Source organism: Tachysurus fulvidraco, chromosome 7, assembly GCF_022655615.1.
Source record: "Tachysurus fulvidraco isolate hzauxx_2018 chromosome 7, HZAU_PFXX_2.0, whole genome shotgun sequence".
Taxonomy (NCBI): domain Eukaryota; kingdom Metazoa; phylum Chordata; class Actinopteri; order Siluriformes; family Bagridae; genus Tachysurus; species Tachysurus fulvidraco.
In genome coordinates this window covers 15,599,555-15,624,554 of record NC_062524.1, presented here as the reverse complement: position 1 = coordinate 15,624,554, position 25,000 = coordinate 15,599,555, and the positions used below count along the sequence as shown (strand labels likewise).

General features: G+C 41.1%; 1 protein-coding gene across 3 annotated transcripts in view; it reads right to left on the bottom strand.

Moving 5' to 3' along the window:
• Positions 1-10,635, bottom strand: part of dlc1 (DLC1 Rho GTPase activating protein) — a 73,730-nt gene extending 63,095 nt beyond the window's left edge. The window contains exons 1-3 of one of the 3 annotated variants that reach the window (XM_047815644.1): positions 9,674-10,635; positions 9,279-9,361; positions 7,030-8,424 (exon numbers count right to left, since the gene is read on the bottom strand). In XM_047815644.1, the coding sequence (XP_047671600.1) occupies positions 7,030-8,358 (1,329 nt within the window). In that variant the 5' untranslated portion in view covers positions 8,359-8,424; positions 9,279-9,361; positions 9,674-10,635. The remainder of the gene's footprint in view (positions 1-7,029; positions 8,425-9,278; positions 9,362-9,673) is intronic. The other 2 variants (XM_027135031.2, XM_047815645.1) reach the window with 2 other exon arrangements.
• Between the last annotated feature and the right edge of the window lie 14,365 nt (positions 10,636-25,000).

Below are 25,000 nucleotides of genomic sequence, written 5' to 3'. Positions count from 1 at the left end.
CAAGTTTTGTTTACCAAGCTGTTTGGCTTTAATTTAGTTTGCAAACTATTTTAAATTATTCTCTCAGGAATTGTTTCAGGTAAGATGATGTTAGCTAGCTGGCTAACACTATTATGAATTTAGAACATTCCTGAGCAAAAATGCCTTCTGACAAAAACCTCTTGAATGTCTTATAAACTGTTTGCAATCCTGTTAGTTTTACCCGGTGTAACTAGCTGGCTAGCCGTGGAAGCAAGAACAAAAATCCTCTCAGAAGTCTGTTCATATTTGCTCAAGTTAGCTAACTGTCACTACACGGAAGTGAAATCTAAACATTTCTTTCAGATTGTTATCATGTCAAGTTACATTAACTAGCTCCTCTTAGATTAGCCTGATTTAGCTAGCTAGCTCACACTTCTCAATTCTGAATACTTTTAAAATAATGCTTTAGGTTCTATTAGCATTAGCGGTTAAGATGAGCTATTATTGGCTTGGTTTCATCATGTTAGCCTATTTCAGCTAGCATGTTTGTGTTTAATGTTTATGCACAAAAACTCATCTGAAATAAAAATTCAACCTATAATTCCATTCACATTAGCCTACACAAGCTAGCAGTAACATTCTGACCTTTCTAATATTCCCAGACATCGTTTTAAGAAGCAGAAATAATTCACACCCATTCTGTGGCTTATAATCCACAGAGCGACTCTTTTGGACTCTGGGATTCGCCTCCACATGCTGCTGATCAGCTCCCATAATGCAGGAAATTGTTGCATCAGGACCTAGCGTGCATGTGCTGTCGGTGTTATTATAATAATAACTAGGTGTTTCTTATCTCGAACCATGTCTTGGGGAATTGTTCTGGCCCCATTTTTCTGGATCTGAGAAATGAATATAAATTACCAGGAGAAACAGAAAGAGGAGGAAAATAAATAAACAAATGTCACTGTACATGCTGTCATGCAGCATGAGGCACGCTATCGTGTAGAACGCTAAGTCTCAAGTGATTAGCATTTTAACTGTATGATAATAATTTACTTTTCTTTTAACTTCATATTGAGTTTGTATGCTTTCCTAATTTTTTTGAGTGTTTTAAAGCTTATGACCATCTGTCTCTCAGTGGGATGGAAACTCTGTGTGTGAGTGAGAGAGGATGTTGGGAATTCTGCATCGTTCCCCGCTGAGCTCTTCATGCCAAAATTAAACTGTTAGATTGTTCCATAGTCTTACAATCTAAAGGAAAACATGATGAATCTGGTGCATATTTGGTCTCTTAGTCAAAGAAATCTAAGCAGAACATCTTCTGTCTTTCATTCTGTTAACAAATGAGAGATAAGAAACGTATGCTAAGCGCAAAGTAACCTTGAGAGAGGGAGGGAGAGGGAGATGGAGAAACTTTTACACTAGCCACCTTGTTAGCGGATGAGATAGCAAATTAAACTAGAACGGTACATTTCCTGAAGAAAATGTGAATGGTGCTTGCACGTGGCAACCTCCCCTCATCGTGCTGAGTGTTTTGATATATGACATGTCCATGTTGTGCTAACTTTTTGATTTTGTTTATTTGGGGGCGGGGCTACACGTGACGTCACGTGACGTGACCACAAAACACACGTGAGGCACTTCCCCTCATTGGGCTGAGTGTTTTGATATATGACATGTCCATGTTGTGCAAAATTTATGATTTTGCTTATTTTGGGGGAGGGGCTACACGTGACGTCACGTGAATACCCGGTGGGGTGCGAATACTTTTGGACAAAAGTGACTACTAAGTGTTTTGACATTTCATGTCAAAACTGCAGTCATTATGGAATTGTATTTATCATACTGCATAGAACAGTTTTTCGGGGCGGGGCTACACATGATGTCACATGAATACCCGGTGGGGTGCAATTACTTTTGGACAAAAGTGTATTGGCTGGGGGCCAATACTTGTGGAATCATTGGATTTATAGTGTGGAATTGATAGTTACATGTATTGACAGTCTCCTTTACATTTACAGAGAGACCAAAAGAGTTTGATTTGATTTGAATTCCCCATTCAAGTCTATGGGGAAAAAAAAAACACTTTGAGCTTCCATACCGGGAATTCTGGAATTCCGATTGCTTATAAAAGTCATAGCACACCTCTCCTCAATGAGCCGGTTGATTTGACACCTCATTTATGGGTCTAGGACAAAAGCTGCGGGACAAGTTACGTGCCGAAAAAGTGTCTGGAAGAAGAAGAAGGAAGAAGAAGAAGAAGAAGAAGAAGAAGAACTAGAACGGTACATTTCCTAAAGAAAATGTGAATGAGCTTGCACGTGGCAAGTTCCCCTCATCGTGCTGAGTGTTTTGATATGTCACATGGGCATGTTGTGCTAAATTTTTGATTTTGCTCATTTTGGGGGTGGGGCTACACGTGACATCAGTTCCCCTCATCTTGCTGATTGTTTTGATATATGACATGTCCATGTTGTGCTAATTTTTTTGATTTCGCTTGAATTTTAGGAATTTCCCATTCTTTTCTATGGGACTTTTTTGGCCGCTTTTTCGTCCGCTGTGCAAACATCGTTGGTTGGATCGCTTATAAAATACATAGCACACCTCTTCTCAATGAGCTGGTTGATTTGACACCTCATTTATGGGTCTAGGACAAAAGCTGCGGGACAAGTTACACGCGGAAAAAGTGTCCGGAAGAAGAAGAAGAAGAAGAAGAAAAAGAAGAAGAAGAAGAACTAGAACGGTACATTTCCTAAAGAAAATGTGAATGTGCTTGCATGTGGCAAGTTCCCCTCATCGTGCTGAGTGTTTTGATTTGTCACATGTCCATGTTGTGCTAAATTTTTGATTTCGCTTATTTTGGGGGCGGGGCTACACGTGACGTCAGTTCCCCTCATCGTGTTGAGTGTTCTATGTTGTGTAACTGAGATATGGCTTCTTTATATTGCAATATGGTTCGTAAGGTGCACTACATGGTTGCTAGGGTATGACTACACAGTTTCTCACCTGCAACAAAAGAGCACACCTGTTACGTGCCGAAAAAGTGTCCGGAATAATAATAATAATAATAATAATAATAATAATAATAATAATAATAATAAGTATGCAGAATAACAATAATGATGCTTTGCAAGCACAATTAATAATAATAATAATAATAATAATAATAATAATAATAAGTATGCAGAATAACAATAATGATGCTTTGCAAGCACCATTAATTACAAGAATGTACAAGAAAGCAATAAAGCAGCAAGGCAAAGGTCTAATGTGGCTAAAAACTAATACACGTCTTTCACATGAATTTCCAATTCTATCAACTTCATATTGAATTCTAGGTAATGAAGTAAATGCTATATGCTACAGCTAACCTGAACATGAGAAATGGTGATAACTAGCTTGGGTCCAGTCTAAACCTTAAAATCATGACCTTAGGTCTAATGTTTGAAAAAATTCCTGCTAAATAGATTTACAGTTAAAGGAAGCAGCTACCAAAAGAATGAGAATAGAAACTAGTATTTTAGTAATTTGTAATTTTTCATACAAGCTGAAAGGAGAAAGAATTTTGGTGTAGATGTTTGTCTGGTGTACAGTGAGAATATTAAACTAGTTAGTTTATATACCATGAAGTGAAGAAAGGTTTTCTAGTGTTTGGACAACGATAATCACAATCTTGAGGGATCTACTGGATTCCATCCAGGATCTTCTACATTCTCCGGAATAACTATAAATCTCAAGCTAGCTAACATCAGTTAGAAGATTCTAATCACATGAACTCAATTCAGCAAATTGAACTTGTGCTGATTTGATCCAGTTCATATTAAACTTAAGCTCCGCCTTCTTGTTGACCAGGAAGATATCTTCACATTACAAAAAAAAAAAAAATTATAATAATATTAAATGCAGGCAAAGAAAAAAAAAGATATATATTAAGCAACAGGTATCTGCAAACACATCCCCCAGCGACATCATTATCAGAAAATCTAAACAAATCTGCTTCAGCAAATTCCACCAGCTGAAACTAAAAGTGCCAAATGGACGGGAAAAAACCCCCAGAGAGCTCATTATGGAACGTACAATTATTGCTATTACTCTCATCATCATCACTCCAGCTTCGTTAGTTTCATTGCCTCTCTCTCTTTCTCACACACCGAGGCTGAGGAAATGCAAACACGATGGAATTCATACGCATTCAATATTAAGAGTAATTTCTGCTTAGTTAAACACACACACACACACACACACACACACACACACACACACACACACACACACACACACACCTCCATCAGAGATGTATAATCCTGAATGAAATGGTTTTATTCACTGAAAGGAATGAATATTTATAATTAAATACTAATTCTTCACTGAAGCTGCCCGGCTTGTTTTCAACCTGCCAAAGTTCTCGCATACCACCCCGCTACTGCGATCCCTCCACTGGCTTCCGGTAGCTGCACGCATCCGGTTCAAAACACTGATGCTGGCCTACAAAGCCAAAAATGGACCAGCCCCCTCTTACCTCAAAGCCCTCATCATTCCTCGCACTGCACCCCGTAACCTCCGATCTACCAGCACTGCTCGACTGGTTCCACCATCTCTCAGGGTAAGAGGCAAGTATACTACAAGACTCTTCTCTGTACTGGCACCAAGGTGGTGGAATGAACTTCCCATAGAGGTCTGGACAGCCGAGTCACTGGCTATTTTCAAGCGGCGGTTGAAGACCTACTTATCCAGGAAGCACTTCAACTAGCACTTCTTTCCTTATCCTTTGCATTTAAAAAAAAAAAAAAAAAAAAAAAAAAAAAACTTTCATTGTAACTTTGAACATATGTTTTAAACTCATGGTATCTTAAGTATGTAACCTAGTGAACCAGCATTAATGTATTCAGTGTTAGAGATTTAAGCACTTATGTACGTCGCTCTGGATAAGGGCGTCTGCCAAATGCTGTAAATGTAAATGTAAATGTAAATGAAGCTAAAGTGAAAATTGACGGTATTTTGAACACCCTGAAATCCAGAGAAGTTCAACTCAAAGTTCTTATAGGAACAGATACATAAAAGGTAAACCTTGATGCTGTAGGCATTTTTATTTTTAAACCCTAGTCATTAGTTGATAGTTCTAATGAAGAGTAATTGAGTTGTTCCTTACGTAGTTTTGTTGTTTAACACTTTTGACTGACGCCACAGACTTCAAACAGGTGATGTGTCAGATTTAAAGGCGTCCTTCTTTGTCTGTTCAGTATGGTGTTGTTTATATGAATTCAAAGCTAAACCACATCACCTTGTTATTTTGCATGGTTTCAGGCTTGAAGAAATTTAAGGCGTAAATATTCCCACATAAACATTGTAAACATTGGAGCACACCTGCCTTTAAAAACTTCATGTTGGCCATCATGAATCCACACAAATCCTTGAGGTAGTGCTTCTCTGGCTGTACATAGTAAAACCTTTAGTCTAATGGCTAAAACTCTCAAAAAACTTTCAAACTTAGAAAGAATCTGTTATAATTTATTCTTGTTTGTCCAAATTCCTTTCGTCTCCTGAGTCCTGATGCCTGGGGACTCCATAAATGGCCTTGTTACTCGCAAGAAGCACAACACATTGACTTAAAGAATTCGACCAATTATCCTTGAGCTTAAAACTCAAAAATAAGTGGCAGTTATTTAGCACAGTCTGTTGTGTTTGGGACGGTTCCTCGCTAAAGGCTAACAGGCTTTGCTTTCTAAATAATGGCTGTGCTTTGGAGTAAGTCCCTAGAGTGGGAGGAATATGTCAGGATAAACAGACGGAGCAGACCAACGCTGGCAGAAACAGAAACCTACTGGACTTAGACTGCAGCTTGAGATGGTAAATGCTATGATGCTTACAAAAGGATAACACAATTACACACACTTCTCACACATCTTTAGCTCCAACTTATATCTTGTAACACTGGTCCTTTCAAGGTTAGAAACTTTTCCTGATCCCTCAGGCCACTGATGCAAGCACACGCAATGAAGTCAATGTTTTTCAACTGGCTAGCAGCACATGATTAATTACATACAACGACTTGCATGTTTGTGGAGCCTAAAGAAAGACTGATTCTCAGGAACAAATCATTTTTGTGAACAACAAAAAATAGCTAAATACATTCTGCAAGTACGTGAGGGGGCACTCGTATATATATATACGATATATATATATATATATAAAAATACAGTTTCAGGTAGTACTCATGCTTTCTGATGCTCCTCAGATTCCCCCACAATAAGACGAATAAAGGTCAAAAGAAGGGGGGAACGGTAGCTTAGTGGTTAGTATGTTCGCCTCACACCTGCAGGGTTGGGGGTTCGATTGTGTGGAGTTTGCATGTTCTCCTCATGCCTCGGGGGTTTCCTCCGGGTACTCCGGTTTCCTCCCCCGGTCCAAAGACATGCATGGTAGGTTGATCGGCATCTCTGGAAAATTGTCGGTAGAATGCGATTGCGTGTGTGAATGAGAGTGTATGTGTGCCCTGCGATGGGTTGGCACTCTGTCCAGGGTGTATCCTGCCTTGATGCCTGATGACGCCTGAGATAGGCACAGGCTCCCCGTGACCTGAGGTAGTTTGGATAAGCGGTAGAAAATAATTGAATGAATGAAGCTCAAAGGAAAAAAAAACTTGGTGACTCCGAAATTGGATTTTTATGGATGTGCACTAAAATTAATAGGATACATTAAAAGTAGAACGGTTCACCTGAGGCAAAACTTACCATCTCATTTTCCATACAATTATATTTATGCACATGGTGCGTGTGGAACGGGGAATATGAGCTTTTTAGTTGCCAGAAGGTTTGTACAGGAAGGTCAAACCAGTAGATTAGCATGTGTGGGTGTGTTAAATATCACTTTACTTGTTTAAAGCAGAATCTTAATAATTACTTGACTTGGACCCCAGAGACTATAGATTACTGATACAGCCAGAAGGTGCAATCCTGCTCCCGAGGATCTCATCAACATATCTGTTCTATTTTACCAAGGTTCCTACGGTATGAATTTCTGAATGTCAGAGCTCATTATGCCTGGCTAAAAAAAATCAGAGTATCTTACCTTCTGTGTTCGAAGCCTGACAGGAACTTCCTGAGGGTTAGCGTCATCCTCATCCATATTTGGACTCATCTGAAGAATCATCACATGATCAGAGGTTTCCATTCTGCTTTTAATTGAAGTCTCAGGCTTTTTCGAGGCCAAAGCCATGTTCCTTTGGAAGTTTCCTAGAATTCCTGCCTCATGTGTATCCTTCTGAATCTCCATTTCTACAGAACTACCTTTATTGTTTCCAGAACCCTTAAGACCCATTGAAGTTGTGGTAACGTGGGGGCCAGGCATGTCCTCCATCATCGGAGTCAGCACTTCCTCCCCCAACTCTGTAAAGGATACCTCAGGAATTGTGTCCAGTTTGGTGTGGCAGTCTCTGTAGGTGTCAGGATTACTAGTACTTCTAGATTCACATGAGGAAAACTCAAGTTCTGTGTATTCTTTAAGGTTGTGAGCCTGCAGAACGTCTTCACTTGTGACTACCTGGTCATTTGGAATGTTAGAATTGAGGAGAACAACAATATTATTGGGTATTTGAGATTCTTCAGACTGCTTGATCTCTGTGGTCAGGGCAGTATTTGTAATGGCATCATAAGGTACAAGCGAAATCTCCGGATCAAATGTATCATTGACTGTTGCCTCTACTCCTAGCCTCATTACCTGTTGGTGATGTAGCAGACTTGCTTCTACTACCAGATCAACACTGTTACCTTCTACTGTTGGCTCACTGCTAGTTGCAGGCTTTCCTGTTAATTCTGTTGCCACATCAATGTCGACTTTAGCATTATCTTTGGAGGCATACTTGGTTTCTGATTCTGTTGTAGAGCAATCAAGATTCTTGGCCTGTTCTTCTGCAGCATTTGTTGAAGAATTGCAAGAGGATGTGGCCATAGATTTGCTAGTGATCTTTTCGTCGGTCTCATCAAAGCTTTTATAAAGAAAGTGATTGGAAATGGGTGCTGAACAGTTGGGACTTGATGGACAGTCTTTCGTGTGGATATTGTCTTCATCTGCATTCGATTTCCTGACCTTAACAAAAGTGTGACTTTTGGTAACTATTTGGCTGTTACCTTCATAGCTAGCTGTTATACCCTTGAATGTACCAGATAAAGTTCTCCTCTGGTTCCTGTCTTCCTCAGGACAGCTATCAAAGCCAGGATGATGACGGCAGCATTCTGGCATGGATGCGCATCTTTCACGCCCCCTGTGACCTGCGGGGGAACCAGTCCCTCCAACACCGGCATGGCAACAAACTAGGTCAAGGTCATCATAGCTGTACTGTTTCCTCGAGTGTGGGGTTACATGATAATCCCAGCTCCTTGTGCGCAAGGCTACAGGCATGGCCAGTGACCTCTGTTATTCCATAGATCCCTGCTACAGGCACCCACACAAAGCTCTAAAGCAGACCTGGAGGGGGGGGGGGGGGAGAGCAGAAGAGAGAGACAGTTTCATATTATTCCAAGATGCCTTCCAGTCTCTTGTCCATAAAAGCTGACAAATTTAACAGATGTCAGATATGAGCATAGCACTTAACGTCAAGTTTAATCATCCCCATCATCCCTAAGTGGTCATCAACAGCTATTCAAAAAGAACCACAACAGCTTTCTACAATTCTGTGCTATTTACACATACCCAAACTCTGACCCAGTTATCTCCTGATATGACCCTTAAAATATAAGTCAGTACAAAATAAAGGGTCCATTAATGATCCAGTGCATAAACAAGAGACATGGGACAATCCAGACAGGGTTTAGTCACTGCAGACAGGCATAAATACACTCTGTTGAGCAAGGAACACAACGATGTAAAGATATGAGCTAGAATCATGGTTTTTATAATATTTCAGTTTAGAAAATTGTTCCTCTAGATATACGGTCAAGGTTGTCACTTATTTATTTATTTGTTTGTTTGTTTGTTTACTTACCAACCATTTTGTAAAAAGGTTTAAAAAAGAGCAACAAATCTAGGAGAAATCCATAAATAGAGACATAATGCCCTAGGACAAAAGTAATGGCACCTTACAAAATGAGGACATCAAGCAATGTATAATATAAAAAAGGGAGAAATGAATAATATCTGTACATCTGGTAAGAATTTGTACTTTGTGAATTGGCTACAAGAGATACACACATACAGTATTTAGTAAAAGATTGCTCAATGAAACTTGAAACTAATGCAGAAAAAGGTGTGTGTGTGTGTGTGTGTGTGTGTGTGTGTGTGTGTGTGTGTGTGTGTGTGTGTGTGTGTGTGTGTGTGTGTACCCTGTGATGGACTGGCATCCTATCCAGAATCTATTCCCACGACAGGCTCTGGATCTGTTGCAATCCTGTCAAGAACAGAGTGACTACTAAAGATAAATAAATGAAAAAAAGGGATATAAAAACAAAATATATATAAAAAAAAAAGTGCTCCAAAAAATTGTCCTTCTGCAAATCTCTCCTTTTACGACCGTACAATCAGGTGAATATTTCACTTCCACCCCCTCGATATTAGAAATGTAACACAAAGTTAATTTTGAAAACTTTTCAAAAGTTAGCAAAATTAACTTTCCAAAGAAGTAGGCTGACAAATGAGAAGGCAGCTGAGCTTCACACTGCAACAGCAGGAGCTTGTGATGTTCTTGACATCTCAGAGGATTTAGTGGTTAGCGACTTACACACAGATGATCTCAAAGTTGGCGGTTAGAGGCCGAGGGAGTCGTTCCCTAATCAGAGCGTTCCTCTCACATCTGGAGAGCGGAATCTATCTGCAGGGAACATCTGGTTACTTGGTTGATCCCAGGAGGAGGTTGTTCCTTCTCTTCGTCAGACTATATGCAGAGCCATTCATGACTGTTCATGGCCACTGAAGGAGACAGAAATATAAAATAAAGCAGATTTCTGTACCGTGCTTCCCTAGCACTTGTTTTTTCTCCTTGCTGGTGTCTGTCAGTCTGATGGTCAGTGATGTTTGGTCCTGGTGATGGTACGGCCTGTTACCCACTGTCCTCACCAGGGGGGTGAGATCACTCTTGACACAACCGTCCCTGTTCTGAAGTCATCTGAGTCACTGGGATCGCATGCATCCAGGGCGAGCTTTTTACAGCTCGGTTGTGGAGCAGAAAAGCATTTTTTAACAGAAAAGAAAACCGAAAACTTTGTTTCAGCAAACAAAGTATTACTGTTCAATCCAGACTTCAATGAAAGGAAGTAATTTGCGTTTCTTGACTCTTCATATGTAAAACTTCCACAAAGTCAAAGTTTCTTTCCGTTCCTCGCCTCTTGATCCCCTCTCCTCCGTTTCAATAGACTTCTCTGATCAGGTGTGGTGGCTGTTTTCGACTAGGCCACAGACAGGCAGAGGATTATCAAAAAAGGGACGAATAAAGCCTGAGCAAAGCTCGAGAAGCTCGAGAAGCAGCAGCAGCAGACACTCATCTTGATCGTATTAGCAGGTTTTAGCTGACGCAGATCTGACTGCACTCTTCCTCTACTGCTCCATGCTCTCTAGACAATTTCCAAGACTGAGTCATGTCTTTCTCTTTCTTTCCTCTCTCTGTCTCTCTCTTTTTCTTGCAATCTCTGTCTTTTTTTTATTTGCAGTCATCTGCTTACTCTCTCTACTTTCTGCCCTCTCTGTCCTCCCACAGATTTCTCAGAGTTCACTACTTCCTCTTTCTCTCTCTCTCTCTCTCTCTCTCTCTCTCTCTCTCTCTCTCTCTCTGTTTGACGTCTGCGAGTTGGTTTTGATTAAAAACAGGCACGTCGTCATGTAAAGGTCTACGACTCCTGGCCAGCTTGTTGGTGGATTGCTGCAATATTTTGGCTCCTGACTTTTTGTTTGCAATATTTTTTCTTCTCCTCCTAAACAGTTGAGCCCTGTAACTGTACAAGCATCCTTACGCAAACTGTCAAGTGTGAAACAAAAATAAAAATTAAAACGGCTCGACGTGCTGTCACAGACATTCCTGGAGAGCATGCCAGCCTGTAAAAACACAAAACTTGGGAGTGGCGTCTTTAGACAACTTACTTTTTTATACACATCTGGGTAAAGGAGGCCCTTGGAATCACTGGAACAGTGACTCAACTGTGTCTTTAGGCATTTGCTAAGGAAAACAAGGTCTAGTGCTTTTCTTTGAGTGTTTAGCTCTTTCATTCCCTAATATAGACATGGTGTTTGAGAGCTCTCTCTCTCTCTCTCTCTCTCTCTCTCTCTCTCTCTCTCTCTCTCTCTCTCTACTTCACAGTGTGTTTTAAAGACACAGAGCTGCTTCTTTAATGTCAATACCATTTAAATTAAGAGTGACAGGAAAGAGACAACATAGACCATCCGACTTCCCGGGAGTCGATTTGACGAGCTTATAAAATCTCACAGCCACAGCGCTGCCGAGTTCTGGAAAAAGTGGCGATTAATTCCAGAGAACGTCAGCGCTGACCGTAGCGCAGGTCCAGATCACAGGGTTATCTATAGTCACTGTATATATTACTAGAACACTAATACACAACTGCACAAACACACACACACACACACACACACACACCAATCTAAACACAGTCAAACACACCTGATTCAGTTCAGGTAAACACGATAAAACTAACAAAAAGCAAATAAAACCAAACAAAAAAGAAGGACTAGTGTTTTTTTTTTCCTGACACACAATGGATTACGACTGCATTCTAACATAAATCAGCCCAGTAAATGAAACAAAGACACAACACAAAAACTAAATATATTTACACACTAAGACACATATAACACATATTCCAGACAAAAAAGTATTAAAACATAACTTAAAACAATTAAGTACCCTCACATGACACACTCGTATTGCAACTTTAACTTTAATAACCATTTATTTTATTTTATATGATAATAATAATAATAGTAGTAGTAATAATAATAATAATAATAAGAAGAAGAATAATAAGAATAATAAACCCATTAGCATGAAGCTCTGATTAGCATTCATGCAGAATCCAAGTGAACCTTTAGCATGTAGCAACCGACATATCCCAGGACTCTTGCTATGTCGAATATCGTGCTGAATTCATTAATGTTAACATTAACATTAGCATGTGATATATCAGAAATAATCTGCTTTGCCTTTAGACAATAATGAATTAGCATTAAAATGAAGGTATGATCTATAATCCTGATTATCTGCCACAAATTGGATTACAACCCTCATACAAATTGGCTTTTTCGAGCTTAAATGCCAGGAGTCTGTGGGTGAATAACCTCGAAAACATGTGTTGTATATGATGAATTTCTCTCTCTCTCTCTCTCTCTCTCTCTCTCTCTCTCTCTCTCTCTCTCTCTCTCTCTCTCTCTCTCTCACACACACACACACACACACACACACACAGCCCCTCCTACCTCCTCCTACCTACTACCTCGAGCCATGAGCGACGTTTATTAGAGAGTGAGATGTGACACATTTACACCATGTTCTTAAACTAATCAGCCAAGGAAATGAACATGTTTCTTATGCTAAACACACATACACACTCACACACACACACACACACACGTAAATCTGCAAACGGGAATTCCCTCTGATGCTAGCACGTAACAAATACAAGCCAAATTAGCAGGACTAGTTGTTCTCACATCACAGAAAAAAAACAACATTCCTAAAATATACACAAAGTAAACATTTTATATTACAGCTTCACACTCTGGTTAATGCTCTGGATGAAACATTAGCAGTTAATCAGAATGGCTGTAAATTGCCTTCCTGATAAACGAGAACGCCAGATCAAGGTCAAAGCCTGTTAGCGTCGCGCAAATGAAATATTCAATAGACGAAAACGAGTCGAATTGAATATTCATGCACTTTAATTCTGCCCCAATAAGCCGAGTGTTTCATGCAAACAAAATTGCAATCAAACCAAATTAAGAGCTGAAGAAAAGAAAACACACTCCACACACACACACACACACACACACACACACACACACACACACACACACACACACACACACACACACACAAATAAAAAAGAGAACACGTTTACTTGATTTTTTCTCAGATTTTCAACAAGGTACCAGAAGACGACACGGAGGTTTAATCGAAGGTGGTTTTATTGTTTAATTTTGATCCAAACTCTCAATTAAACGCTTCTAAACATTCCGTCAAACGTAAACGACTGAGAAAATCGAGTGTCAGTGAAGCTTCATGTCTAATTTCTGGAAGGCAAAACTAATGAAACTGGCAGTTGGAAAAAACAGTTACCTGAAGATTTCCTAGATAAAAATCAAAATGACACTAAACTCACACTGAAGTTCTTTAGATGGTTAAAGGCTTTTTCAAAAAGTTTCTTCAAGAGGTTTTAGTTCCAGTAGATTGAAAAAATAATATTACATCAAAGCGCTGACCCTGGAGACTCCTTCCATAAACATTAACTTCTCCTTACCTCGGGAAAACCTCACTATGTGTAAAACGATCCGTTTGTTCATTGTTACTACAGAAACAAGAACTCGCAGCTATTGTAGCTAGCATATCTGGCTTGCTAGCGTGTTAGCTGCTAAAGGTTTAGTCTAGTCAGGATCAGCAGCAGAAAAAGTTCTAGAATAAATGTATGAACTCGTCAGTGTGCTAAAAATGATGACGAGATACAGTTACTTACACAGAAAAGGAGCGTGGTTGCATTTTTGTCTGTTTAGGTGTGTGTTTAGGTGTGTGTGTGTGTGTGTGTGTGTGTGTGTGTGTGTGTGTGTGTGTGTGTGAGAGAGAGAGAGAGAGAGAGAGAGAGAGAGAGAGAGAGAGAACTCATGCTTAATTAAGACAGACTTGTTGAAAAAACTGAGCTTTCAGGGATGATGAAGTAGCTAATGAGCTAGAGAAAGTTACCCAACGCCTAATGAGCAACGCCCACACACACACAGACACGCACAGAGTATTCCATATCCCTCACCCATCCACAGGCTCACTTCATCTCTCTGTAATGATGATGAATCATCATACACCTTTTCCACAACATGGGCGGATTCTTCCACCCTGTACAAGCTCGAGCATCAGCATTTGTTTGACCTGTGAGTGACTGAGTGCGAGTGCGAGTGCGAGTGCGAGTGTGTGTGTGTGTGTGTGTGTGTGTGTGTGTGTGTGTGTGTGTGTGTGTGTGTGTGTGTGTGAGTGTATGTGTTGATTAGCTCTTTAGAACGGCATTAACATGCTTTCACCTCATGGATTTGAATTCTGCATTGCACAGGTAACAGCTGACCTTATATTTAATGTTGTGTGTGTTTGTGTGTGTGTTTACATGTGTGTGTTTACCCAAGTACTAAAGAGAAAATCTCCTTATTGAGAGCTGACCTGCAAAGCTCCAGGTGTAGTGTTTGACTCCAGACTGAACCCTATAGATGTTTACTGCACAAGCTGGGGTTTGACAGTTACTCTGTGTTGTTTTCCAGGCGTGTAAATTCCATAGAATTCCCAATCACTCATCCCTATTCTTCCTAAACACCCAATCACTCATCCCTATTCTTCCTAAACACCCAATCACTCATCCCTATTCTTCCTTAACACCCAATCACTCATGCCTATTCTTCCTAAACACTAAATCACTCATCCATATTCTTCCCAACACCCAATCACTCATCCACATTCTTCCCAACACCCAATCACTCATCCCTATTCTTCCCAACACCCAATCACTCATCCCTATTCTTCCCAACACCCAATCACTCATCCCTATTCTTCCCAACACCCAATCACTCATCCATATTCTTCCCAACACCCAATCACTCATCCCTATTCTTCCCAACACCCAATCACTCATCCACATTCTTCCCAACACCCAATCACTCATCCACATTCTTCCCAACACCCAATCACTCATCCACATTCTTCCCAATACCCAATCACTCATCCCAACACCCAATCACTCATCCACATTCTTCCCAACACCCAATCACTCATCCCAACACCCAATCACTCATCCACATTCTTCCCAACACCCAATCACTCATCCCCATTTCTCCTAAACCAATCACTCACTCCCATTCCTCAACACACACACATGTTCCTGATAACACAACAGATGTTCCTGATAACTATCATTTTTCCCCTATTTTTCCCACCACACCTGAGCAGTTGATGATGGACCAGTTCCAGGTTCCAGAGCTGAACATGACATGAAAACTTGCTGCCTAATACAATAAGTAACTTGCTTCAGCTAATTAACAAGCTGTACAAAATGAAGGACATATAAACAAAACCTTTAGAGAGTTTTCTCTCTCTCTCTCTCTCTCTCTCTCTCTCTCTCTCTCTCTCTCTCTCTCTCTCTCTCTCTCTCTCTCTCTCTCACACACACACACACACACACACACACACACACACACACACACACACACACACACACACACACTTACTTTAAACAGATATGAGTCAGTGAGTGTGAAGCTCCATACATCTCACCCGGTTTATTTTCCTCCACAAGTGCATGTCGGCATTGTGAATTCTAATTTCAGACTGTAAATGAGACTGTGTGTGTGTGTGTGTGTGTGTGTGTGTGTGTGTGTGTGTGTGTGTGTGTGTGTGTGTGTGTGTGTGTGTGATGACAGAACTCAGCTCTGCTTTAGAAACCTGTCAGTCTGGAGTTTTAATGTATTGATGAACCTGTGGGAATTTTTGAAAGAGAAACTAATTAACAGGAATGGAGACGTTTCTTATCATTCAGTCATTCATTTATTTATCTATCCAGTGATCTGTCCATTTATTTATTTATCTATCCAGTGATCTGTCCATTTATTTATTCATTTATTTATCCATCCAGTGATCTGTCCATTCATTTATTCATTTATCAATCTATCCAGTGATCTGTCCATTCATTTATTCATTCATCCCTCCTAAAATTTATTTCTTTATCAATGACTGCCTTTTATTCTCCATCCATCTATCTCTCTATCCATCTATCCATGCACCAGTTATACATATTCATCAATCCATCCATCCATCCACCTGTCCACCAGTTTATCCATCTCTCCATCCATCCATCCACCTGTCCACCAGTTTATCCATCTCTCCATCCATCCATCCACCTGTCCACCAGTTTATCCATCTCTCCATCCATCCATCCACCTGTCCATCAGTTTAACCATCCATCCACCTGTCCACCAGTTTATCCATACATCCATCAATTCATCCATCCATCCACCTGTCCATTGGTTTATCCATTTCTCTATCCTTCCATCCTTCCACTTGTCTATCAGTTTATACATAGTTATTTTTTAATGGCTATAATAATGAGATAATTAATCCAGACAATACTCTGTGCCCTGATGCTATGATCCCTCCATCCTGCTTTACAGTTGATGTGTACTCTGTGTCGAAGCTCCTCATGCCTCTGATGAGTCATTAATCTGTGTATTAGTCCAACCATCTATTTATTCATCCATTACACACTCCATTGCTCGGAGTCCCTCTGGCCTGCTTTTCTTCCTGTTGTTACACATTTTTTAGCAAACTGTTTGTTTTTCAGCTAAATGATCTGAAGACTGACATGAAATGTATACAGTGCACTTTATGCAGCCTGGAGACAGATCAACTTTAGCTCCAGCTTAAACCCGGAGATGTGAGGATCCATCCATTCAGGTTGAACGGGGTATTTGTTTGGCCACTAGCTGGCAGTGTGGTGTGTCTACAGGGTTAATTACAGCTCAGTATGAGACCCAGATCATGACTTCACACTGTTACAGCCACGTTCACCTCAGCTCACTCTGCTGTGCTCTATTATTCTTACTAACCTGTGGAAGGTAACAGAACTTCTGGAGAGCTTTAGGAGAGCTTTAGAATAAACATAATTTAAAGAAAGACTGCTCAAGAGTGTACATACATTTAACTAAGTCTATATATATATATAATAACTAAAGCTGTAGCATGATTGTAAAAATGTTATTAGCTTATTATTACTGTGTGATAACTGAATATGCAGCAATCATCATCATCATCATCATCATCATCATCATCATCATCATCATCTAAACCTATTGACACAGTAATAATTGTCCACACTGTGTGTGTGTGTGTGTGTGTGTGTGTGTGTGTGTGTGTGTGTGTGTGTGTGTGTGTGTGTGTGTGTGTGTGTGTGTGTGTGTTTGTTACACTGTGATTGCATCATAGTGCTGGACAGCAGGAAATTAAAGGCATCTGAGACACACACTCACACACACACACATACAGAGAGAGAGAGAGAGAGAGAGAGAGATGAGAATGGCGAGGAGTAGATGGAGAGGCGAATGAGAGGAGAGAGAGAGAGGAGAGAGAGATAGAGAGAGGAGAGAGAGAGTGAGGTTAATTAAAGTGCTGTAAAAATGGTCTGTGGACTGGGTGGGTGACATAAATACACGTGCGTGTGTGGGGTGTGTGTGTGTGGGTGTGTGTGTGTAGCATGCCTATTGACCATAAAGTCAAGAGATTACAGTGCCACACTCCACTCGCCATTCTCGCTTCCCGATCCCTCATGTCATGTCTCTATCGCGTCTCGATGGGGATGATCACCTCTCTAGCTATTTATATCCTTTCTCCCTATATCTTAGCTCGTCTCCCTCTCATCATCTGCTGTCTACTATCGCGAGCTCTCGCTGCGCCCTCTCGGACTCTCTCGTCTAGTCTCTCGACTCTCTCGATCTCATCGCTTACTCTGCTCTCTCTCCCTCTCCTTCTCACCCTCTCTCACTCCCTCTCACCCTCTCTCTTTCCTCTGTCTTTCCTCTGTCTCTCCTTCTCTCTCTCTCTCTCCTCCCCCTCTCTCTGATTTAATTAAGTTGACTGTGGAATATTAAACATTAATGACATCAGCGGTGAGTTAGTGGGCCGTTGTGTTTTTTTCCTTAAATCATCTCACACACTAGTGATAGAAGAGCTGAAAAAGGGCTGCAAATATTTAAACAATGCTGTGTGAGACGGACGGACGGAGCCTCCAGTGTCAGAGCTTCATCACAGTCAGACGTAAAAAGGGAATGTTTCATTACAGAGAGCACACAAAATACTCTAGATGTTTTGGTGTAAAATTGCTTTTGTACAAGCAATCGACTCATTCTATCTGTTCTCGTTCTCTCTCTCTCTCTCTCTCCTCTCTCTCTCACACACACACAAACACACAATACACACACACACACACACACAGTCTCCTCATGTGATTAATAATAATTTCACTCTGCTGATATGGAGATTATTCATTATTTAAATAATGTGTTTCCTTCCCACTTTTCTATAAAGGGATTACCTTATTATCTTCCTAATGGAACACACACACACGGCTATGAAATGTTGTGTGAAGTCACAGCTTTCCTTAATGTTGTGTGGAGAAGGAGAGCAACAGCGTCAGCATTTATCCCCTGAACGCTTGTTCTTACTGCAATCAATCAGGCAAGGAATAGACAAGGACACACACATAGACACCACACACACACACACACACACACACACACAGTATACCACACACACACACATGCATGCACGCACACAAATGTTACACACAAACAGGTACACACAATACACCCAACAAAACACATGCCACACACACACAATGTTACACACAACACTACACACAAATGTTACACACATAGACACACACACATGCACACACACATATATACACACATACACACATGTATGCACGCGCACACACCACAGTTATCTGGTCAGAGGTTTGAAAATTTTCCACTGGTTTGAGAGAGATGATTTATTTTGGTTCCTGGCAACAATGACGGCAAAGCTTATTATGTCTGCGTTGGGACGCCACTAGAGGACTCTGAGCTGTGGCACACATGTTAACAGAGTGTGTGAGGAGAGAGAGAGAGAGGAGAGAGAGAGAGAGAGAGAGAGAGAGAGAGAGAGGAGAGAGAGAGAGAGAGAGAGAGATGGACAAGGGCATGGACAAGGACAGGAATTAAGTGGAAATTTAATGGAGAGAGATTTGACCGCTCTCTCTCTCTCTCTCTCTCTCTCTCTCACACACACACACGCACACACACACACACGCGCACAACCACACACCGCCACAACCCACCACACACACAAACACACACACACACACACACACACACACACCACCACACACCTTAAGCACTCAAATCTCCCAGTGTTCTCATTTCACTCCTTAATTAGAATCTAGAGAAATAAACATTTTAATATAAACATCAGATCATGGCTCTCCAAGGCTTCTACATAGAGCCATGTTCTTTTGGGAGAAGGTTCTACTAGATTGATTAGGACCAGAACCACAGGGTTCTATGTAGAACATTGTATAAAAGCTAAAATCAATATAAACACTGGGATGATGCCTCATCAGTGTCTTGGAGTTACCATTATGTTGGAAGTAGAGAGGATGAAGAGATGGAAGGTGATGAACCTGCAGAAGATGGAAAGACACCAAAGATACGACAGCCAGAACGGAGCTGATGCAAAGAAAAGACTCAAAATATTCAGACATACAGCCCTGTGAAATCTGCCACAGACACATGATGTTAACTGCTATCACTGTGTGTTTACACCTCAACACGTGTCCACTGTGTGTGTGTGTACGTGTGTGTGTGTGTACATGTGTGTATGTTTTGTAATTAAACAGTGTTTGAACTTTAAAGCCCCGCCGCATGTCTCACACGGACGTGTTTTTTCTCGCCTCCGTTTTACCTAATGTCTCGTTTCCATAGCGATCGCAGTGAAACCTATTTGCCTTTTTCTTTGCAAATTTTTTATCTGATCTTCGGGGATAAAAAAGACGACAATTGGTTCTTTATTTAACAAAACCGTGTGGTGTAAAAATTATCCTGCACTTTAAACTGATTATCCTCTCATTCATGTCATCGTCAGATTGGATCCTCTGGAGCAGAGATTTGAATAAAAAAATACGATTTAAAGTAAAAATTATAAAATAAGAGTCTACAGAAAAAGTCACATAAAAAAGGTTACTCCTGTTAACATGAGAAGAAAAACCACTAGCATAATGCTAATGCTAAACCGAGGCCTCTCTCTCTCTGTGTGTGTGTGTCACTTTCTCTCTTGCTCTATGTGTGTGTCTCTCTTTCTCTCTCTCGCTCTATGTGTGTCTGTCAATCTCTCTCTCTCTCCCTCTCTCCCTCTCGCCTTATGTGTGTGTCTCTCTCTCTATCTATCTATATTTCTCTCTCTCTCTCTCTCTCTCTCTCTCTCTCTCTCTCTCCCCTTCTCAGATCCTTATTTTAAAAAAAGGTGCCACTTGGATGTGTTTAATCTAACAGATTATCCAGATGAAAAAATCATTCGTTTTTCTCTCCTCCATCTCTAGTTCTGCATTCATCCTCCAGTGAGAGAGATAAATAGAGAAAGAAAGAGAGAGAGAAAGAGAGCAAGAAAGAGAGAAAGAGATGAGAAACAAACAGCTTCCCTAAAGACGTTCATTAAATTCTCATTGGCTCTGTGGGAGCAAGATTCCGGAAGCTTATAGCTTTTCAAGCTTTTAGCAAAGTCCATGTTTTTCCCCAGGAGATCTCTCTCTCTGCTCTCTCTCCTGCTCTCGTCTCTCTCTCTCTCTCTCTCTCTCGTCTTTCTCTCTTTCTCTCGCTCTCGTCTCTCTCTTTATACAGAATGTGTACGAGCTCATCGTGTTCTGAGTAAAAGAGAAGAGTAATGGTGCTGTCAGTGTCCATTAAAACTTGCATTGGGACTGAAATTGCTGAAGAGATGGTGTCTGTAAATGCCTTATTAGAACAAAGAACACGTCATAACGATCACGTTTTGGCAGATAGCAGGATACAAAAAACTGTGGGGAAAAAATAAAATGACGCTAAAAACAGCATCATGTTAGCATAAATTTTTGAAATGGCGGTTTTGTGGGTTCAGCTGGGAACCGATGGTACATGAGGAAGACGCGCTTCTCTTTCTTCTAGCAGGACCTATATGAATACAGCGCTACAAACAAAAAACACAACAAAATAACGGCACAACGAAACAACCTGCTCTACATGAGAGGAAGAAGGTGCATCCTATACTTCCGACTCTACTTCCTGCTAGTCACTAGATGAAGCTTGCCGATCTCACCAACACTCAACCTCTAGCAACTAGCTAAAAGCGTCTACATACACAAACAAACAACACCGCATATCACACTCTAGAATACTCTCTACCAAAAAATTAACAAAACAAGCCTTCTCTCACTATGATTAAAATCAAAAATCGGCTCGAAACAGAGCGATAACAGACAATAACAAGGACAGACAAAGCAACAATCTTAACAGAAAAAACACCTTCGTATCACATTATTATTAATTTCTAACTACTTGAGGGACAACGTGTTACAGGCTACTAGTGCTCCGTGTATCGATTATTATATTATTAAGCTCTACTTTCCCTGTTATGCACACAATATTAATAACACTACTTTTATTCCTGCTAGCATGAATATTAATAAATCACTACTCGTGCTAGCTCGAGAGGAATAACGCTAGCTACTCCTGCTAGCACAATAGAAGAATCCTACTACTTAACTTCGCAACACAGAGCAGAAAAATGAAAGGATAATGAAGATTGAACACTGCATCATCATTTGTTGTTTTCTTCAGACGAGGCTTTTCGGCCGCAGCAGTGTCTTACACCAAACCCCCCCCCCCCGTTTATTGTGGGCTTGTTTGGCAGCAGGTTCCTCACTAATAACAATCTTTCTTTCATACTGGATGAGGTTTTAATGGATTTTTCACACTGCAGTTCGTCGTGTATTTTTTTCCATCCACCTGAGAAACCCATGTTCTATTATTCATCAGAAGCGTTTATAACTGCGGGGGTCCGTCCTAACTGTGCGAGCGGTTCATTACACCAAAAGGAGAATCCAGTAACAAACAGAAGTCGGACGCAAACATGTAAAAAACCATGTGTAGGGTGGGGGGGGGGGGGGGGTTGGGGGGGGTGGGGTGTTGCTGGTGTGTGGGAGGTGGGTGGGGGTTCTTGTGTAATAAAATTCAAACATTTGCCTTAAACGTGGATAATAAACCTGTTCGAAAGTGTCTGGAAGCACAGTAACGAGCAAGTAGCATCTCGCAATGGTGTTTTGATTTGTGTGTTTGTTTTGTGTTTTTTGTGTTTTTTTGTTTTTTTGTGTTTTGTGTTGTTGTGTTTATGCTGTTCTTACATTAAATTGCTATCTGCTGATAGGCTGATAAGAAGAGAAACCTGTTTAGAGACGCTTGGGTGGTGGACAGAGAAGAGAGAGAAACTCGAGAGAAACAGACTATATGGAGAGGACAAAGATACAGACGGACATATAGAAGATCAGAGAGAGAGAGAGAGAATGAGATGGATATAAACATCTATAGATAGAGCCATAGCCAGAAACAGAGAGAGAGAGAAATGAGAGGGACAGAGAGAGGTAGATATGGATAGAGAGATAGAGAGAGACATAGCCGAAACAGAGAGGAGAGAGAGAGAGAATGAGAGTTTTACTTTTATTCGTAATTTGCCGGATACATACATTTGTGTTTCAGAATTTTTCATCATATGTCTTCCCTAGTATATATATCATGAAAAATTATTTAGAAATAAAATAAAAAATACATAAATAATAATCAAATACATAAATACATATAAATAAATAAATAGGCAACAGGTGTGTGAAAATAAAAGCTGCAGACAGTACAGTTTATGATAATTGTATCGTAAGTGACCACTACAAAGTTTAAGAAAAATCAGAGGTATCAAAAACAAGTGGTTCTCATGCACGCTTACATATGCCTCATGACACACGCATGTGTCTCAAAAAACCATTGTATTGTTGGTCAGCTTGTCGTAGGCAAATTCGATTTTTAGCCTGCTGCTACTAGCCGCTTGCAGCGAAGCGTTGGATCAACTGTAGCTCGTTGTAACCCCTTGTCACATGTTTTCTCCGCTAGTTTAGCTGTGCCCATCAGATGAGTTCAATAAAACCAGTTGCCTCCGTTTCGAGAAGCGATATTTTACGCCTCCGATTAAAAACCTTTCTTGGACGTCCTAATCAGATTTTGTAAACAGCTCCTGAGTAGCTTAAAAAGACCTTGTCTAACCTTGGACCTTGGACATCTTTCCCCACGAGAACCTAAACTCCCATTTATACCGCTGGATTGAGGTGAGTGCGCAACATGTCCGTCTGTTAGTTATCGCCCTGAATCAAAAAATCCTCACTCCAGACAATACTGACGCAGCACTACAGGGGGTTATCAGGGTCCTCCACCTGGTCTCGACCACAGACACAGCTGGGTTCACTGTCCTGGCCACCTGAGACTTTTGTCTTCCTCAAGGAGTCGTTTGGCAGCACTTTACTGTTATTTGGTACATGGCTGTCTAGACATGTCCTTAAAAAGTATTTGAGCAGTGGAGTCGTGAAGACAAGCTGGAGTCTGTGACTCTCGTACGTCTCCTCCTCCGCTCCATCGCCGGGAGAGAACGCGAAGTCCCGACTCCATGTCGTTCCTCTCCTGTCATGAGTATTTCCATGTCTCTGTGCACTGTACATTTGGTAGCTGCGTGTAGTGCATTGTACATGCTTCTTCTGCTTGCAGTTGTGTGCTGTTAGACGTGAAGATACTCAGCCCCGCCACTGTTTCAGCTCTCCGCTGTGTATCCAGGCCTCCTCCTTCGTCTAGTAGGTGGCCAGCTGTGTGTTGGTGTTGCTAGTAACACCTGCATCTGCTCCCTGAGGACAGCAGTTCTCGAAGTTATGACAGAGTTGAAGAAGAAGAGTGATTTCCAGTTGAATCTTTCTGATCTGGTTACCGGTTTTCCTGTAGGCAGCACGGATCTGTAATAAGGTGTCAGCTCGGATAAGCCTCAACTCCTCACGCTTTCCTTAAGAACAGGTTTTATCTAGCGTGAGGCCACCTACTCTTCCTCAGTATGGCATTTGCAGTTTTCTCCCCACCAATCTTTGTGGTTTTTAGTGTAGTTACGAGTCTCTGCGCGGCTTGTATCCGAAGGCAACGGATTCATGCTCCTCACGTCTACAGCCCGTAGCCCCCTTCCTGTAATGTCAGGGAAAGTACTCTAGGCTGCATGCAACCCATTGTTGTCCAGCTATTACCAAAAGAGTCCACATTCTTCTTTGCATGTCGCCACCAGTTCTCTTCAGTGGTTCCTAAAATAGTCCCTTGCCACAGAGTTGAGGCAGCCAGGTTGTTGACCACCAGAATCTTCTCTGTACGACAAGGTGGTAGTAGCCTTTCCACGTGGACAATCGGGCCAGAGACCTTTTCCAGCAGCCCCTTTTTCTGCGAATTGGGTTTTCATTTCCTAAAAAACTCCCATATGTTAGTCCATCCTTCTCCACTGTGCCCTCCTGGGCAGTCGTGGAACCCGCAGCCTGCTTAAACAAAACCTTCACTTTTTGACCAGTTGGACCCGTGCAGAGGCAGGCTTGTTCATATTCCCAATGTCTTTTTTAAAACCCTGATGTATTTTGTCTCCGGTGATTCAAAACAGAAGGTCTCTGCACTAGCTGTTAAGACCACCTTAAAATAACCTCCCTTTTGGTTTAAAGTCTCTTTCAGATGATGCTCTGAGTCTAACATAGTAAGGTTCGACTAACTAGACTGTAAATTGTGCGGAAAGTGGACCTCTCCCTACTACCCCTAGTCACCGGTAACGGTGCACTTAAACCTCCCCCTGCGTTAACCAGCACAGATACAACAGAGTACACAGGATTTCGAGATATTATATAAAAACCTTCAAGCCAAAGTGCTTCATACATTAAAAATGTAGTTGAGAGATTTAAAACGTCCTCCACCCTCACACCATTAGCTGGCACTCACCTGACGCCATGGCGTGGAGACAGGTGACGTCCCCCTCTGCGTGAGGGACGCCATCCCGCTCGCCCTGCTACTACACACCTTACTACTTCCTATCTAAAGAAACTACACTATTTCACACAACACCTATATAACCTTTCTGTTCTCTTACTCCCTCACTTCGAAAGAGGGCTAACTCTATCGCTAGAAGTGAAAGAGAACCAGAAAAATCGCACCGATAGCTCTCAGCTCCTGTGACCACTCACACACCCAC